General features: G+C 38.6%; 1 protein-coding gene across 2 annotated transcripts; it reads left to right on the top strand.

Annotated features, from left to right (window-relative positions):
- Positions 1-171: 171 nt before the first annotated feature.
- On the top strand, positions 172-19,288 carry fxyd3 (FXYD domain containing ion transport regulator 3). 2 transcript variants are annotated; one of them, XM_088410259.1, is made up of 8 exons: positions 172-425; positions 12,621-12,677; positions 13,044-13,073; positions 14,844-14,867; positions 15,878-15,952; positions 16,084-16,120; positions 16,207-16,250; positions 17,314-19,288. In XM_088410259.1, the coding sequence occupies exons 2-8, from the start codon at positions 12,644-12,646 to the stop codon at positions 17,331-17,333; spliced, it is 264 nt and encodes an 87-aa protein (XP_088266385.1). In that variant the 5' UTR covers positions 172-425; positions 12,621-12,643; the 3' UTR covers positions 17,334-19,288. The 2 variants fall into 2 exon arrangements, with proteins under 2 accessions (XP_088266385.1, XP_088266386.1); XM_088410260.1 differs by having other exon boundaries at positions 200-425; positions 13,041-13,073.
- Positions 19,289-19,876: the final 588 nt, after the last annotated feature.

Raw genomic sequence — 19,876 nt, 5'->3', positions numbered from 1 at the left:
TTGTATAAACGCAATAAACGACATAATACATTAAAACATTTCGACTAAGGAAAAGGATGAACCTTATTTACTACTGGAGTGAGCGGAGCAAGGGGTTGAACTTGACATGTTCGCTCTGGTTAAAGCAAACACTGTGAAGCGACACTCCCCAATGGACACAGAGACCTGACCCAGGATCAGCCTACACGCCCTGTTTCGCCAGCACATACCCTCGGCGCCCTGTTGCAACATAAAAAAACCGACCTGGGATCGGGACAAGATTCTGCTGTTTGACGCTTCTTTAACTTCCCCTTTCTCGACTTCTGCCAACCTGTGGAGCGTTTCGTTTGAGAAGGGTGTTAACCATCCGAGCGGACAAGAATCCACAGAGCTTGAATTTTCCATCGTCCTCTCCGTCGGGGTTTTGGAAGTCCAACGTGTCAACAGTAAGTTAAACAGACACACGAGTTTGTCTGTTTTTATCTTGTTATTTTTGAACGAGCTGGTCTCCTTGACTGCGTTTCAGGAAATGTGCTGATAAATCTCCATCTTGGGAGCATCTTCTACTCCGCTGGCATAGTTAAGCATATTTTGTTGTAACGAGTATAGTAGAGCAGTTTCTCGGTATCTTTATAATACTCCCTGTCTCTAGTTCACTTAATTCGTTTTACGTTGTTAAATCTCTACATTTAAACAGTCTCACACGAGACAATATGTTGCCAGCGTTGTTACAACAACTGGTTTTACTTGAATCGAATTAGTGAATTTGTCTGCGCCTCCATTAGCATCTCGGTGTATTCTTTCTGTGACATGAGAAACTTCATGAAGACATTATTAATGACACTTAACAGCCATAACTGCAACGTTCTGCAAATGTGTGTGTGTGTGTGTGCGCGCGCGCGCGCGTGCGTCTGTGTGTGTGAAAAGGCCAGATGATAAAACCAGTGCAAATATGTGACATAAGGAGTCAGATAAACAGATGTAAATACTGTATGTGCTTTTAAATGAATGGGCCTACTTAAGAAAATATACAACGTGTTACAATAACAGTGATATAATAAAATTGATATCAATTTTTTATATTTACATTTATAGATTACATTCGTAAGGAATAGAAAGAATCCTATTCATATTTGAGCGATTCCAACCCAAATTATGAGTTTTATCTACCAACTCCAAGTTATGTCTTTAATGGTTAATTTCATATGGATCTGTTTTCTACCATTAATTTTCTACATTATGAGCATTCAACGTGGTGTCTCTTTCTAAGTTATAATTCTTCAAGATCATGACAGTCTGTTCATGAATGATTTGAGAAATGGAACTCCGACTGAGTTAAGGTATGTATTATTGATTAATAATACAGTATGAAATGTCTGCAGCAAAAAAAGTTTTAAACTCCATTTAGTATTACTTCTGTCTCACACAAACATGTACATTAGTACTTGTTATTATCAAGGGGAAGTCAAGTAAATTTCATAATGATAATTTGATTGACATGGCCGCACTAGTCTAAACTTGGTGTTCTAGGTTTTTGGAATATGAATTAATCAGCAAAGTCCACCAAATTGTATGCATCTCTGGTGACTGCCATTTTTTCACTTGCTGTCAAGTGAAAATAACATCTCCTGTAACAAATAATCCTGGCTCACCTTGCAAAAATTACATGATCAAACGCAGAAAATAGGTGAGCTGTCATTGGTCATTACCTGAGTCCTGTCAGAGGGTCTGGGTTTGAATCTTTGCCATGCTCAAGGGGTTTGGGTTTGACTTTGATTCCATTTGTTTTCTCCTTTTTTTTTTGTCCTTCTTGTCAGTGTCTTGGGTCGTTTAATTGCGTCGACCTGTGCTAGTCAACCTAGGCCCCTGTGTTTACTAATTAGCTCCCTTCAACCACTCGTGTATTATCCTGGTCTTCTTTATTGTCTTATCAGTGAGCTTCTATTTAGCTCCTTGGCTTCCTTTAAGTTTTTGTTTGGTCATTGCTTCACTTTGTGTTTCTTGTTTTGTATCTTGGTTTATAGTTATTTGTACTCTTAATACTTAAGTATTTTTCGATTCCATATGCGAGTTTATCTTTGTGTTTTATTTTTGAAAAATAAATAGATTTTGTTTTGAGTTGATGCTGCATTCGAGCCTTGCCTCACAGTTCAAGCACTTGGGTCCAGCCTTTTGCCATCTCAACATCTTGTGTTTTATGACAGTGTGTACTGTAATTTGAACATTTTTGCCATCCTTACTTTTTTTTCCCCGATGTACAGTCTTTCGCCCACATTCCAAAGACATGCGCGTTAGTTTTATTAATTACACCCAGTTGACCACCGGTTTACTCGGTTGTTTGTGTTTTATTTACATGTGCCTTGTGATTGTCTGTCAGCCGATCAGGGTTGAACCTACTTCTTGCCCAAGCCGGAATAGCCTCCACATCACTTGTGACCTGGACCAATTCTTGATTACGGTAGAAGATGTATGGCCTGATAAATAAATGCTTACAGTAGCTGTCATTATTGACACAGAAATGACTCACTCTATGTATAACTATAACAAAACAGATGATGTGATCATCTTTTTGCTGCTCAGAAACGGCAAACCTGATTTTTAAACATGTAAATGTAGAGAATGATTTGTGAGTTGCATAGATCTGAATGCTCTCTTTTCAAGTGACCACAGAAAGGTTGAGAGGGGAGAAAGTGGAGACAGAGAGACAGCTTTATTTTTCTTTGAGACAGACCCTCACTTCATCTGTCTATGCATGACTGCAGACAGAAAGTAAAGAAGCAAGTCAAGAGAGGGCATTCTCATAGGGAGCTACACACACTTTTATACTATACTGTAGATGTCGATTAGGACAGGTTGTTTGATTTAGCGCTATTGCTTCTTTGTCTTTCAAGGTGCTTCTTTGATTGGTTACTCACTATTTAATTCGTATTAGGATATATTATTTGTCATTTTAAAAATGAACAGTTTAATAGTTGGCTAAACCAAGATTTTGCACAAGCGACAGACTGTGGAAACTGTGGTTTACAAGACTTGTTTACAATAGGTACTAAATACTTAAACATGGCATTCAAGCAAGTTTTTCACAATCCATGAATAGCTATTTTTTGCACAGACAACAAATGTTCAGTTTGTTAAAACTGCAAACATTTGAAATAGGTTTCAGGTAGGCATGTGCTGATAACCTGATACAACAATACGCTGTGTTTTTAAAAGTCACACAGTTACTGTATTTGAAACCGTCTAAAACTGGAAAGTTCTTTTCCCTCCCGCATCGTCTGCCTTAAAGGGCAACTGCACTGTGCAGCGGGAGCCCACTCTCATAGTGTATCATATTTGAATCCTCCTCTGATGCAGCAGCCAATCACATGATGGCTGCTGTTGTCCACTCTCTGCTTTGCCGGCTAACTCCCAAGAAGGACGTGAGCAGTTTCGCAAGCAAGAGGTTGACCAACCAATTAACAGAGAGTTAGGAAGCGAGAGAGAGACAGAGCTGTGGCTCACTCGATTTTATTTACAGCTTTATTTTCATTTTGCATGGTAAATGTTTGTTATACAACTTTGCAAGAAGTGTTGTAAATTGCAAAGACTAGAAGCTAATGGTGCTGTAGTTTGTAATTCTGGACACCGGCTGTCCATATAACGATATATGTTTAAAAAACTCACAAAGAAGAAGTCATGCTGTCAAGTCAAAGCTATGTGCTAATAGCGGAGCTGTAATTAAAGTAAATTTAAAAAGAAATACAAGATGTTTATAATGCAGCAGTGACCAAAGCTGAATATTTGGTAATGGCCTAGATGGTGACCCTTGCCCACTGGAAATCTCATCAGATAGAAGGATTTTACCTGTGCTGAACAGTAGCTCGACAAAGCTAGATGATAATGCTGAAGGTTTCACTTTCTGTCACAGAAGTGTTCAGCAAGCTTTTTGGTACAAGCATGGTAACTGGTCACTTCGGCTTGTAAATCACAATGCTCTCTTCGCATTGCTTGTAAAAGTATTCATTTTTGCATATTGTCATGTTCATTGTTAGGCATGAGCCTATGAAGGCGGATTGAGTCAGCTGTTATTGAGTACTAGCATGAGTTGTGGTTGACAACAGGTTGGAACGAAACACTTAACCGTTATTTCGGTCCTCTTCATTTTTATTCAGTGCTTCACTGAATCTTCTTGCGGGTCTAATTAATTATTTCAGTGCCATAGACAAGAATTCCCATCTTTTCAAATAGTAAAAACAAAAGTACATTTAAAAAAAATTCTCCTCCAATACGTTTTTAATGGAGGGTAGCTGACACCCTTGACAAATGCTTACCTAATATAAGCCAATTCAGCACTGTAGTTGGATGGCAGTGTTTCCCCACATATAACAAAGATATTGCCGACATGGAAATCGAAGTAAGAAATGGAAGTAATTTTTTTCATATGATATCATTCATATTAAAATAGGCATAGCACAAAATATTCTGTTGGCCCTGAAATATGAGTGAAAGAATTAAATATACTGGCCTTCTAGAGGTTTCCTTTTCCGATCATGCTTGGCACTGACAGAGTTAAACCTCCTGGATCTGGATCTGGCCCACTGATCATATGTTTGACAAGGTATAGTTGGTTCGGTTTGAACAAACAGAAATGCATGCATGTATTCTAGGTGTTGGTATGTTTTGTTGTTGTTGTTTTGTTTATTTGTTTTGTATTGATTTTCCATTTTTGTACACCTTGAATTGCACATAGTTTAAAGTGTTTTCTTTTGAAATGCTCCTTGTGTTCTGATTAGCTTGGCATGTCCTTGGAACTTCATCCATCCATCCTTTTCCAGCAGTAGGCGGGGACACCCTAGACCAGACATGTCCAAAGTCCGGCCCGGGGGGCAAATGCGGCCCGTCAATTTGCATCCGGCTCGCAGCCTCCGTCATAAAATCAATAACATCTGGCCCGCATGGAGAATTAATACATTGGGCAGCAGCGCTGTTACCTGCGTGTCCTAAATGCTGCAATCTAAAGGCTCAATTAGGAACAGCAAATTAGTATATGTGTAATTGACTATATGAGCCCCTAATTTTCTAAAATGGCGACAATCAACAAAAGGAGGAATGTTGAGCTGCAGTGTGACGCAGTGAGCTGCGGTCAGCACCAGCAGCTTTATATCGTCAACTTTTAGTGACAGTTGGATAGGGACAAGTTTCCGAGAGATTCAAGCATTGGGTATTTGTGTGAGAAGACATTCTCGGTTATGAACTTAAATAAGAGCCATGTGAGGACACGGCTATCGGACTCACATACAAGACATCTTGCGCATCCATACTCCTGCCATAGAGCCACACCTGGCCGTTGTCCTGCACTCCAGATCTCCCATAACTCACATATCTCCCAGTTTCACCCATAACACTCATGCGGACAAGTCATTTTTCATTTACGATAAGTCTGAAAATGTTTTTTCTCAAGTTTTCACTCCAGAATAATAACCATTTAAAAATCCAATCAACATTTATAGTCACTAATTTCATATTTTAAATGAGGCCTGCACTTGTTAATATGACTATTACTTGTTCATTTCTTTGTTATTGTGTTTAAAAATTCTATAAATATTAAACTGCCATGGTGAGATATTTTTTTTTGTTTCAAATGTAATTTGCACCCAAGAGTACAATTACTTTTGTTCAACTGTTACAAAAATGTAAATTATAGTGTTTAAAAAAAGTGAAGTTAAGTGAATATTCAATTTCAATATTTAATGTCAATTCAATTTTGGCTAGATGCAGTAGACTGCTTAGATTACCTTGCTTGCCCTTCAAATGCAGCTTTGTCTGTCATGTATGCTTTTTTTTAACTCTAAAGAATAAAAACTGAAGTTTAGCCCACCCAAATTCCTTTCAATAATAATGTTCAAAAACAGTAAAAAGTTTATGAAAATAAAGAACGGAGAAGTACTTATGATTTGTCCAAAAATAACTCTGTTAAGCATGAAAATAAAGAACGGAGAAGTACTTATGATTTGTCCAAAAATAACTCTGTTAAGCCTGCATATTTTTAATTATTTTAAAGAATCAAAATTGAGAATCATCTGGAATCAGAATCAACTGGAAGAATGCTAATTGGAACCAAAATCTTCAAAATCTTGATCACAGCTCCCAAACCCCTGTTTTCGTTACTTTAGTTTAATCAAAATGGTCTCTGTTAAAATCTTCAGATTTTGGGGGCGATCTGGTATGTAATGGCCCAAAATTTAATCAAGGAATATTCTCCATTTTTTTAAAAATTAAAACTTTATCCTCAAAAATCATTGTTTTTTCAGAATATTAAATCTCCCTATCTGTAACATCACAACTTTTTATAAACCCATACATTTTCTAGAGTGTAATAATGATAGCTCTTGTAGTACTGTACAGTAGTGAGCATCAGGACTCAAAGCTAGCAGTACTGAGTGTGACTCACTTCCTCAGTATGCTCCACTCCCTTTTTCTTCTTTCACACTTTCATATGACGCTGTCCCTCTTTCTTTTCACAATTGCTCCCTCCCTTTTTTTCCCTGCCTCACTCAATAATTCCCTCAGGATTGCACTTAACTATGAAAATTTTCCTTGTTATGTTGCTTTATATCTAGCCTAGCATAATCTCATTCTTGTGTCAAAAGCTGCAGTCCAGTTTTGCTAATTTAGGAATGAATCTGGCCACAGTAGAACAGCTGTCTTTGTACTGCACTGCAGTAACAGACACATACACACACACACTCGCATACCGGTTGGTATTGAAGTGGAGGGGTGTAATCATGGAAAAATGGGCACAACAATGTGACTGGGACCTTGCACACAACACAATCCGTATATCTCCATATCCTGCATACACAAAGTACAGGAATCATAAATATTTATAAGAAGTAAGTGTCCATTGTTCAATTTATTTCAAAGAGTCAACCTACACTTAGGTTGATTTTGTTGTGTGTGTTGTTAATTTGGTCAGATTGGAGGGAATTTGGATTTATGTGATTTTCTCTGGATTTATAAGAACTGACCCAAACTTTTTTTTTTTTACAATCTTTTTATTGAAAAAGAACATAAGACAGTTGCAGTTATAGAATTACAACTGACCCAAACTTTTTAAATCTTTTTGTACACCTACCAGTGATGCTATGTGACAGGATTAAAGACAGGGGAGCACATAAGTTTTGGGGGGGTTTCTCAAATTATAGGCCTGGGTATTGTGTCTTAAAAGTGTATTGCGATTTATTTCGATGCAGTAAAGGTGTATTGCAATACGTACTGCGATATATTGGGCAATGTTTGGTAAAAAAAAAAAAAAAACAATAAATCTTTGACAAATATATTGAAATGACTGAAAAAACAGAAGGAATTTATTAAAAAAGACAAATTATATTTATCCTTTTTTAGAAGCCATACATCATTGACATCTCAGAGCACACGTTAAACATTCTTTAAAAAAAAAAAAAAAAAAAGCATGTAACATTTTTTCACTTCATGCATTTTCTTGACTGTGTTAATAGGGCCCCAGCAGTTGAGAATACTCTTTCAATAGCACTCATGTGGCAGGAATACATAGGTCGTACTTTGCCACAAGTTCCAGCTCAGGATACTGGTGACAGTGCTCTTCAACCGTAAATGAAACAGATCAGTGACGTCACTCACATTGGTGGAAAAAAAATACAACACAAACCAAGGCGAAATCTGCTGTATTGTAATTTAGCAAATACAGTGAAACTTCGAGATACAGTCACTTCTGTACATGTTTTCCCCTTCATATCACAAAAATTACTTGGCATGTAAAAGAATACAAAACAAAACAAAACTTGGGCGCCAATGCTGAAAAGTCGTGTCTGTCCAATTTCCGTTTTGCTCTTCTTCAGCCATTGTGGCTGAATAGGCTGAAATCAATAGCTGTGCTCAAAAAGGGTTAAAACAATATATTATTAATATATATATATATATATATATATATATATATATATATATATATATATATATATGTATATGTATGTATGTATGTATGTATGTCTACATCTAATGAGAGAATGTGTAAAATTTTAGGTAAATTTGTGACGTTTAAATTTCATATACAGTACACAGTATATGTGATTCTTATTTATACATTTGTGATTGTATATGAATTATGTAGAACAGTGGTCCCCAACCCCCAGTCCGCGGACCGGTACCGGTCCGTGGATCAACTGGTACTGGGCCGCGTGGGCTGCACCCGAGATAATGTTTTGGAGATGATTTAGTTTAATGCTACGTGCACACCGAACGCAAACGAGGTGAAAAAGTGGAGTTTTGTATTGTAGTCAATGGAGTTCGCGCGAATGCGCATCGGGCGACGCGATGGATGCGAATGGAGCGACGCGAATGGCCGCACGCGGTCACAAGAAGCAAAATGTCGCCTTTCGTGTAAAGTTAAAATTTTGTAACTTTTTTCGCGTTTCGCGTCGCATCAGCCAATCAACTTCAGGAACATTCAACGGCTCACACAGGGGGCAGGAATGAATCATGGTGGCCGCTTTGCGGTCACCGGGAGCGATCCAACACGGCCAGCTGAGTTTTCAACACAAAACAGAGCCAAACAAGAGGACTCACTTGGCTTATAGAAAGGCGGAAGCCAGCAAAATGTGAGCATAAAAAAAAAAGGCTTTTGTCATGGATAAGCCGCACTGGACTACAAGCCGCAGGTTATAACATCGGATCTTTACGCAAAAAGATGGTATATGAAGTTTAGCATTTTTTTTGTTTTGTTTTTTTTGTAATTGTCTGCCAACAAGCAACATCCTCTCTTTAACAGACTGAACATGCCTGCATCTTTAGTCCCAACATATTTATAGAAAATGGATGGATGGATGGATATCTGTTAGTTAAATAGCATCTTTTTTGTCACCCTTTGTTTGATAGTTTATTTTAGTGAACATAATAACACATTCTACATCAGTGGTCAGTGGACCGGTCAACACCTTGGATTTATATTGCGGACCGGGGGGGGTGCTGGCTGCTCTAAAAGCCACATCACCCTTCTCATTATGTATGTAGTAGAGGTGGCGCCAAAAGTTTCAATGTCACAATCAAGTTGCCGAGACTGTGCTAAATATTGTGCTGACAATGCTGCGCTATCGTTAGCTTAGCACAGTAACTACGGTTCAACAGCTGTTAAGTGAAGCAAACGCTGCACATACCAGTTGTCCCAAGTTCTTGCTTCCGCCTTTCTACAAGCCAGGTGAGTGCTCTTGCTTAGCTCCGTTTTGTATTGAAAGCTCAGCCTGCTGTGTTGGATCGCTCCCGGTGACCGCAAAGCGGCCGCCATGATTCATACCTGCCCCCTGCGTGAGCCGTTGAACGTTCCCGAAGTTGATTGGATGTCGCGACACGAAACAAGGAAAAAGTAAAAAAAAAAAAGTAACTTCCCGCAAAAAGGGAAATTCCGCTTCTCGTGACCGCGCGCGGCCATTCGCGTCGCTCCATTCACGTCCCTCGCGTCGCCCGACCTGCATTCGCGCCCAGTCACGCGAACTCCATTGACTAAAATACAAAACTCTTTGCTTTTTTGCCTCGTTCCTGTTCGGTGTGCACGTACTATTAAACTATTAAACTAAAGCATCTCCAAAATTTCGGGTGCAGCCCACGTGGCCTGGTACCAATTGATCCACGGACCGGGGTTTGGGGACCACTGCTGTAGGGCCTTCACAATTAATCTAATTTTACATGACCTACATGTCAAATCAAGCACTTTCAGTCATCCTACCACCAAGGGGCAAAGTTTAAGACTTCATTAAGCTTAAGAAATAGTAAGTAAATTTTGCAAAAAGGGTGGCAGCTTGGTTTATGCTTGACGCGACCGAGAGTTCTGCATGTCTCCATGCGTGTAAATGATGTCATTTCGGCAACCACGCACCTTTGCACGGTGTCAGATGTTCTGCAACGTGTACCTTCCTTTTGTATTGTTTTTTTCATGCAAAAAAAAAAAAATTAAGGCTGGTGTAGGTGTTGTTACAGGCCTGTTGTAATATTATGTCCCTAAGCAGGCCTCTTTTTTTTTTTTTAATTGGTTTCCACTCAGCAAGTTACCTGTGTTGCCTTGTGTGCCAAATTTTTGCCATATCTTTGGTTAATTTGTTTTAATTATATTTTACTTTATTGATTTTAGTTTATCATTATCATTCTTAAGTATCAAGCATTGAAGCCTTGTTTATATACTTCTTGTTTAAAAAAGATAAATAGACATGTTTGACCAAACATGATGAATAATCTTGATTTCAATATTGACCAAAATACTAAATGTGATTATTATTTTGGACATAATCATGCAGCCCTAGTGTCCAGTACCATTAGTCTATCCATTATTTGGTATGTTTGGTTCAGAATGCCACAGCATGTTTGAAAATGTTTGTAAACTTCAATGTGTTTTTTCTTTGCAAATGGGAGTGTGTCAGGCCAGTGACAGTAGCTGCACTAGCTACTCAAAAAAAGTGACACCATTGCAGCGTGACAGTGTAACTCATCACTGAATTCATTCAAGAATAGTCAACAAAGAACAACATTGTATGACAACCGACATTTTGTTTTCTCCATATGTCTTCCCATTTGGATATACAGGTAGTTATTTACCAGAATACAAGCATTGCTTCCCTAAAGTTAAGAGATGTCCTGAGCCATGGGCGGACTCTTCATGATGGGTTGAAAGAATGTCGAAACAAACAAAAGACATTGAAAATGGGAAAAGAAAAAAATGGTTCTCATAGAGACAGACAGAGAAGCTTGGTAGAGCCAGAACAGAAAAGGCTTTATCAAGAGACTGTGTGGGAGAAGTGTCCCTTCTGGAATTGTGGGCCCTCATTAAATCTAATCGAAACCTCAAAAATGGCAGATTTCAAACTGTGCAATGCATTTTTTTTTTTTTTTTTTTTTACTTTTAAATGTATTGTTTTTAAGATCACAGTCCTTTTTAGGAATTGTCTTTTTAGACTTGATGGTCCTGTGCACCCCCACCCACCAATTGCAGAAGAAAAGCAACATTTGAATGGCCCTGCGGTCATAGAGCTCTTAATTACATCTGTGTCATTCAAGTTAAAAAAAGAAGAATAGTTTTTTTTCAGTCTGGCAGTTTTCTTCCTATTAATATGACCTATTAAGTTAAGACAAAAGTTTGATCCTGGTTCAGTTTATTTGTAAATGTATTTGCCAATCAGAACAAATGAATGTTGACCAGTATCCTGGAATCAGTCGTGCTTGACCAATGAGATTCGACTGTATCCAAATACACATACAATTTGCACTCTCACCCATTGCAGGTTCCAACTTGTACTAATACATTTGATCATACTTTACCTTTGATCTTCTAACAAGAGAAGCAAGGTGCCAACACATCTGCAGCCCAACCTACACACTTACTGTACTTTGTCTTTGTACCTCGTATCACACACTCACTCACCCTTTTAGTTCTCTCACCTTCAGTTTGCCCCGTGGCCTTCTCTTGTTTCTCTGCCCTTCTTTCCCCTGTTTCAGTCTCAGTATTCCTTCTTATCATGATCCTCCATGTTTGTACTTTCTCTCACGAGGTAAATCATCCTCTTGTGGTTGTTGGCTTGTTTCCCGCACCACACATTCCCGGTGCTACATCATGGGTTGCTGTGGAGAGGCACCAAGGGAGATGCACTTGTGCTCCTCTTCTTTTTCTCTTTCCAGGCAGACTTCATACACCAATAGCAGAGCCTTTTTTCCCTTACTCCTGAGTTCCACTACGAGCTTTTTAAGTTCATATAATGTACTTTCACATACTTGGTCATTATAAACAATGATTTCTCCCAAGATTCAAGAGATTTATTGTCATATGCATAGCTGTACCACACAATGAAATTCTTATTCTGTTCACTTCCCAAGCAGCAGATGACATTCCATAATCAAGCAATAAATAAATAGCTATAAATAAATAAATAGCGATACAAACGGAGACAAAGGTGCTAACATACTGCATAATATCATGTAGTGCAAGATTTTAGTGCAAGATATTGTTTATGCATTCAGTAGTCAGGAAGAGGCAGGTTAGTTCGTGAGGGATTTGTTAAGAATCCGGATGGCTACAGTATACATAAATTCACATGTTTTTGTTCTTTACAGCGATCTTTCGTAACAAGGAAGCCTAAGAGCAGAAAAAAAAAACGTGAGCATGTTTACAGACGTTATCGTAGAAGTTTAAGTATGTTCGTATGCAAGCGCTGCAAGGAAACAAGCACAGGTGTGTTTGTTCTTTAGTTAAGAGAGCTCAGCGGAAAAGCGCTACAGTCATGGAAAATCACTACAGTGATGCAGAAGATATTTGTGTTATTTTCTGCTGTGTTGTTATTGTTACATAGACATTGAAAGGCTACCGGATCAAATTACAGTTGTCATAAAACAACTTCCATATTCATAAGAAGAGGCATTAGTAAAAAAGGACTAAAGTACAAACAAGAATAACCTTTGAAGGGGTAGTGGAGTTTAATCGTATTTTCATGGATTTCATGGCCAAGACATCTTGCCACAAGCCACTATACAAGATGAAAAGGTAATGCATTACAGTAATTACATTACTTTTGTAATGCATTACTCCCAACACTGATTTTTAATCGTTGCTAAAATTGTTTTTCATATCCATATTTGTATTTGTCTTGCAGGTAATACATTAGCAACTGTGAAGATGTCAAAGATCTGTGCTTTGGTGTTATTGACAAGTGAGTTGTATTTAAAACTCTTAATCTCGACCAAGATTGTCCAGAACACTTAAGTCTGAATAATAGTAGGACAATACTAAGGAAGTAGCCAAATCTCAAACATGAAATAACATTCTCACAGGAAATTCTGAGGGTAACAGGTGTTTTTATGTGTGTTCTATTATGTAAAATAAACTACAGATCCCTGACAGTGTGTTGCTAGAAAGGTTGCGTCAACTCTGACTGCTGACACTCAACCTTTTCTGAAATTTTAGAAACTGTGAAACTTTACTGACCCTTAAATTTGTTTTTTATTTTTGTTGTTGACCAAGGATGCTCAGGATGCATCTCATAATGCTATTGTGCTTCTCCCATCTTTTGCAGCAGTCTCTCTGGTGTTTGCTGAAGAACAGAAGTGTAAGGACATTTTATTAAATATAGTCAATATTTAATAAGTAAAATATTAAGTAAATATTTGCCACCCCCAAATAAAAAATGTCTTGACAGTGGCAGTCTTTGTTGAGAGAAAGTTGTGTATGTTGTAGCGTAATGTATGTGCTTTTTATGTTGCACTGTTGACTTGTGATGTTCCTGATTGATGTTTTAAGGGTTAAAGGTGTGCCAGAAAAGTCCAAGACCGTTGCCCCGTTTTATAAATCCAAACTTCAAGTTTTGATTTCAAGTGATCGTTCATAGCTGGTATTTCTGCCCTTTTTTGATGTCATCCACATATTTGATGTCCCACTGTCGCTTGGGACTGTATTCAAAATTCACTGAGCCAAGTCAGGCACAAAGGGATGTTAAAAGACAAGAACTATCTGATTCTCAAGGCATTGTGAACATGTGCCACTGGAAAAGACATGACAAAGTAGCTGTGCCATAATTCTCACCACTTCTTCACTGAAATAATCAAAAGTGAGAGGGCCTCTTTGTAGATGTGTTGGTTGATCCCCTGGGTCTGAATATATTGAAAAAACATTTTTGGTAGTTGGGGCTCAAAATACAGTGGGCCCCCGTGTTACGAGATTAATCCGTTCCGCGGTTGGGCTCATAAAACGAATTCACCATATGGCGGGCAATCCAAACCTATGTTAAATAGCCAATGCATTTAGAACCCCAGGTAGAAACATCAAAATTGTACATACATATTAAAAATTGGTACCAAAATAGTATAGTAAGTGCTATGTATATATAATATAAATGTATACAATCAGAAAACATCATAAATAAAACATATAGAAAGGATTTATTTACCTTTGAGTGGCGCTTGTTATGCCCATATTCCCTAGTAAGGGTAGCCTAGGCTAGGCTAGCTTCGTATTTCTTGATTATCTTCAGCTTTGTTTCCATATAAATCATCTTCTTACTTCTCTCTTTAACATCACTAGTAATCTTGGGACCCATGGCTAACCTTTTTAAGTTTAAATTAAGCACTAAAATGCACTATAAATACGGATTTGTAACCACTCGCGATAAAACAAAGCTTTACTATTCCACCATTTTGAAACGAGTGAGGCCGACCAATAGCAGACCAGCATCTCTGTGAGGAGACACTGACCAATAGCAGACCAGCATTGTAGTGACGCATTGCATAGAGGCAGTTAGATAACAGAACAGAAACTAAGTGTAAATACCTAAAAACGCCTGCAGATAGAAACAAAACAACACAAATACAACCAACCCCTTGGGGTCATGACAGTTGTTTTTGTCGCAAAGCCAGAAAAATACCGTTAAGAGGGGACGAAAAAACTCTGTATTCCACGTCGCAACATGAAAAAAAACGTAAGACATGGACACTGTTACAAGTGGGTCCACCGTATTGAATATCTCTTGAGCCACCATTCGTATAACTTTTCTAACACACCTTGAAGGGACAGGATTTTACAGTTTTTCACTACGGACAGCAGATGGTACTGCATTTACCATTGCCTGTAGCTATAACAAACATGGCAGCCTCCAGAGAAGTGCCTCGCCCCATAACTAGACCTAGACTAGGTCTAATAATAACTAGAACTACGATTACATTTAAAACATACTGTTGGTCGGTAAGAATACATTTATTTGCATGTTTTTGAAATTTATAATCATTCAATATTTTCCTTTTTAATGGAAGACGTCTAAATCTTACAGTGTCCCTTTAATTGTTATGTATCTGATGCTGATACCCACTTGTTTCTGTCTCTGCAGCTGATGATGACCCATTTACCTTTGGTAAATCCTTTTATTTTACTTGTTTCTTAAAATTAAACCCAAATTTTAAAAAAAACAACATAGAAATCATGAATATAAAATGGGGGGGGGGGGGTTACAGACGACTAGTTTTCTGTGTCTGAGTGGACCTGGAAAGAACCTAAAAAATAGAAAGCACAAGAAAAATGCTAATCTCAAACTTACTGGGGCAACAAGGAACGGGAGGCAACACAGGAAGGATGGGTTCAGGGCAGCGTGAGGCAACGGAGGGAAGACGTACAATGACCCGACAAGGGACGGGACAAAACACTGGGGCTTGAATACTAACAGAACTAATTAAGATGCAAGACACCTGGGAACAACAAGGGGCGGGGGGGAAACTGACTGGTCGAAATAATAGGCTGGAACACAGCCTATTGACACAGCCGGGTGACAGGTGAGGCTAATTACAGTGACGACAGACGCGGGGGCAACACAGAGAACCTATAACTGATACTGCACAAACTAAATCCCACAACAAAGACAGACAGAACGTGACAGAGACCTGTTTGGTTAATTTAATTGATCAGATGTGACAATGGGAAAATCTTAGTTTTCTCATTAAAGGTTATAGGGGTTCAAAGTGGCGCGGGGGGGTTAGCGGCTTTAAACTCGTCTTAAAACTGTTACCTTGTAATTCTATTAATTTCAAATGTCTTTTGAAAACTGCTAAAAAAAACTCTTTTGACATAGATATAAAAAAATTATTTGACATAAAGCAACTCCCTAAATGTACCGGTAGTTAAAATGCTTACTTTTTCTGGTAGTTCATTTGTTTTATTATATTATGATTCAATTACCACCTCATGTTACTTTTCTAAGCAAGTACGAAGTAGCAATATATTATAAAGTTTCGTTCCAAACGTTGTTTTTTTCTTGTCTTCATATTTGCAACTGACTGGGGACCAGTCTGGATGGAATCCACCTTTACTTAAATCAGATTTTGTGATGTATGCTTTTATATCATCTTACTGAAATCCTGATCTGAACAGACTACCACAGACTGCGTGTTGGAGGTCTGATTCTTGCAGCTGTCCTTTGTCTCATTGGCATTACCATCCTGCTCAGTAAGATGCATAACCCACACACATGAGCCCGTACATCTTCTTGTTTACATGAAAGAAGTCTTTTAGAAATGCTACCAAAAAAAAAAGCTTTGGACATACCATATAAAGCCTGCTCTTTTCTCTTGGCACAGGTGGCCACTGCAGGTGCAAATTCAAGCAGGACAAAAGGTGATACTTGCACATTAAAATGCTAAGACAATTGCAGTTGAAAATTTCCATGTCTTGTCTCGCTTATTGTGCTCATTTCTCTGCAGGAGGAGGGCAGGAAGCAATACACAGGCAATGCTGGCTGACAAAGGTAACATATAAATACAGTACCTAGCAGGCATGGCAAATACTACTATCCAAATTCTATGTAAAATCAACGGATTGGTTGGTATTTGGGGCCTAAGTGGGGGTTATTACATCGCAATTATAGAAGCAATGAATACTTAACTACAAAAACAAAACTGCCATATACTACATCGTCTGAAGCAGTTCAGAATTAGTATTTATGTAGTTATTTAGTCACGTGTTTTAAGTTGAATTGGCCTGCACTAACGATTCCGGAGGCCCTGGTCAAGTTAGACTGACACAGTAGCACATAGAGCACAGTTGTCAAACTCAAGGCCCAGGGGCCTGATCCGGCCCGTCACATAATTTTATGTGGCCCACAAAATGCTAATTCTACCTCTAAGGTTCCCTCAAAAATCCTCAATTTGCAAGTTGTCTTTAACTTTTACCCCTTTTGAACAGTTTTTAGTTGCATCAGATTTCAAAATGTGTAAATGTGTGACGAGCCCATGATAAAAATGAGTTTGACACCCTGACATAGAGGGAAAAAATCGGATTGGGCAAAACAATAAAATCTCCTACTGGCAACAGTGCCGCATCAGGAAATGCTATATTGAGAAACTAATATTCCGAAACAAATGATTACAATTTCATTGATGAAATATTTTGTGTTGTCATTGTAGGGCAGTGCTTCTAATACTGTTTAAGTCAATATAGAAGGCCTTGCTGTTCCACTGCATATATTGTACGTCTGTGTTGTAAAATAGGCCTCTGTATTCCTGTTGAAATATTGACAAATTTATCACCCGTTAGCCATCCTGCCAAAGTCTAAAGTTATATTTACTCTGCCCATGTGCTTGACTGTGGATGAACTTATGTCACAGAACCTCATACAATGTGGAGAGTAAGCATGGCAGATGATGCCGTGAGGTAACCACTTATGTATGTTGAAAGTTCAAAGTAGAGATTAACCTCACAAAGGTAATAGTAGTAGACGTTTCTTCTGCAGAACAGGAAACTTCAAGAAATATTTTGTTGGTCTCCCCATCAGTGTTGTCAAAGCTAGATATCACATTATTTGCCTGCAGGTCGTGCCTGTGATTGCTAGAAGTTGACAAGAACACAGTGACATCCCGAAGTCAAATACAACTGAAGCAACAGCATTTCAGAGAGTTCGAGAGGATTTTCATTGTTCAGGAAACCAACCGCAAGTTGTAAATCTGGGCTTCATTTGTAACTGACGATTGCTCTGTAACAAACTTTCCAGGAACTTACACACACTTGCATTTGAAAACCTTGCACACACACTTGTTGAGGCTTTTCTTGTCATATTATTCAATTTCATGTTTTATACTTTGTCATAATTATTCATCAGTTTGGGTTAAACGCTTGAATTTATTGTAGTCAATGTGACACCTGTTAACATGGAAACCAGTTACCAAAAACAGTTTGTTACGTGAGTTAATGTATCCCACTAGTCTGTATTGTATGTTTAATAACAATGTAGCTACTTGGAGCCCATTAGCTACTTCTTGTAAGTTGCCTAACGCTCGTTTCATGTACCCATGTTTCATACATAAAGGACAGAGTAAAAATTATATGTGAGTTACACTATGTTAAGAATTGTGTCAATAATTGATAATAATCTAATTTTGCTCATCTATTTAGCTTCTTTAAATAAGACGATAGATTTTACCCTTCAGAAACAATCTCTCAGCCATGTTTCAATTAAACAGTTGTTGAAACAATAACTTTGAAAAAACATTTTATTTGTGTTTCTCAACTAAGTAAAGCAGCAGCACTGCTATTTGTAGGTATATGGTATGGACTTCTGAAGGATACTGTATGCCAGCACTCTTCCTATTTCATATCTAATCTCAAAATGGCGGCAAAACAACATGTCAAGATCGTTTTTGTTTCTCTGGACACTTGCACGTTTGTTTGCATAAATGTACTAAATTGCTCAATTGGTTCAATTGCACATTGTGACATGAAGGGGACACTTATGAATTTAGGCAGAGTTGGGCACTCCATCAGCACTGACGGACTGTCCGTCAAATTGTCTCCAATGGACGTCGGGCTTGCTGATGGACGCACGAATGACGGGAATGTTAAAGAAAAAGATGGATTGATAATGTCGGAAGTGTCATTTTTATCCGCTGTTTTAATCATAGACCAGTGGTTGGAAACCCTTAAAATTCAAACAGACATTTTGACCCAGTTTTCACAGATGAGGCAACACAGGGAGCTGCAAACACTTTATTAAATCAGAAATGAACACCTGAATCCATCCGTTTTCACAAACAGGGGCATTTAGATGAGATTTATTCTGTCAAGAATTCTTCAAGCGCTCTGGTTTGTATTGTTTACTTACAGGTGTTATCTTATTTTGAAATACCTGCTTTTAATCTGGAAGGTTGCGCTGTATGCCCTGTTTACGTTCTCTGTTTGTTATTTACCTTTTAGCCAAGGAGGTTACTGTCTTGCTGTCAAGAAAAGAACTAGACCCAATGTTTCAGTCTATCCTTGCTCGCACGCAGGGGCATTAGGACATTTATGTTGTATTCTTCAAGCACTTATTTTTTAATGTTCAGTTTTATTTTACTTTGAAAATGTTTACCTTTATACCGGTAGGCCACGCTGTATTTCTGTTTCCTGTTCTTACCTTCCCAAAACTGATTGGCTGTCTCGCGTCACGTTTCATGGCCCGTCACCCCAAACATCTATAGTTGTTGCCCTATCACCCCATCAAGCAAATTTCATTGACTGCAATTCAAATGCGTCGCATGTTACGCCATTCACATAGTCGATCTGAACCAAGCATTATTTATTTTCCCAAGCCACGGAGAGCTGCAACATAAGGATGAAAGATCTGCATGTTGCATCGTGTTAGACTCTGTCAATCCGCCACACCCCTCTTGCTGGCTTGCGTGTTTTTCTGCTGTATTTGTGCATTTTTGGAGCACAAACAACGATCACTTTATAGTTAGTGTGACATTAGTCAGTTGACTTCGTCCCCAAGAAGGGTTCATTTGAGTGAATAAACTATGTTGTTTGAAGTCACTACTTGTCATTCATAGCCATAACACAGCTGACTTTATTGGGGAGCATATTAGCGGCAGAAGTTGCTGACAGACCGGCCGTCATCTGACAAACAACGATTACAATTTTCAAAGTGAAAAAAAAACTGATGATATAAGGGAGGCATTACTGATTGTATTGCTCCTTCTGCACGTTCTGACTGCTTTTTGGAGGCAGTCAAGTAGCTTGGACAAGATTGACTGGCTGGACCAGTCATGGTCAAACTACAGCTCACCAAACTTGAAAAAATGATCAATCAGGAACAGAGGACGGTAGCCAACTGGGGCAAATGCGCCACAAATGGCACAGCACTTTTCCCCAAAACGGAAACGCGCTACAAAACGGAAACAGGTTTCCCAGAACGGAAACGCGCTGTAAAATGGGAACACGCATCAGGAGAAAACGCGCTGCAAATGCCACAACACTTTCCCAAAACGGAAACACATTCCGGGTAAAAAACAACTGCCGGTTGTGATTCTCAAAACGGAAATGCGCCAGGCCCCTGGGAGACGCCATCGTGGCACCAGATCCTCGGAAGTGTTTTCATTGATCAGCTCTTGGAGAACTAAA

The sequence above is a fragment of the Hippichthys cyanospilos genome, chromosome 3 (assembly GCF_059441005.1).
Source record: "Hippichthys cyanospilos isolate Australia breed blue-spotted pipefish chromosome 3, RoL_Hcya_1.0, whole genome shotgun sequence".
In the NCBI taxonomy this organism is placed as follows: Eukaryota; Metazoa; Chordata; class Actinopteri; order Syngnathiformes; family Syngnathidae; genus Hippichthys; species Hippichthys cyanospilos.
The sequence above is the reverse complement of the archived record's forward strand: the minus strand, read 5'-3'. Positions and strand labels throughout refer to the sequence as shown.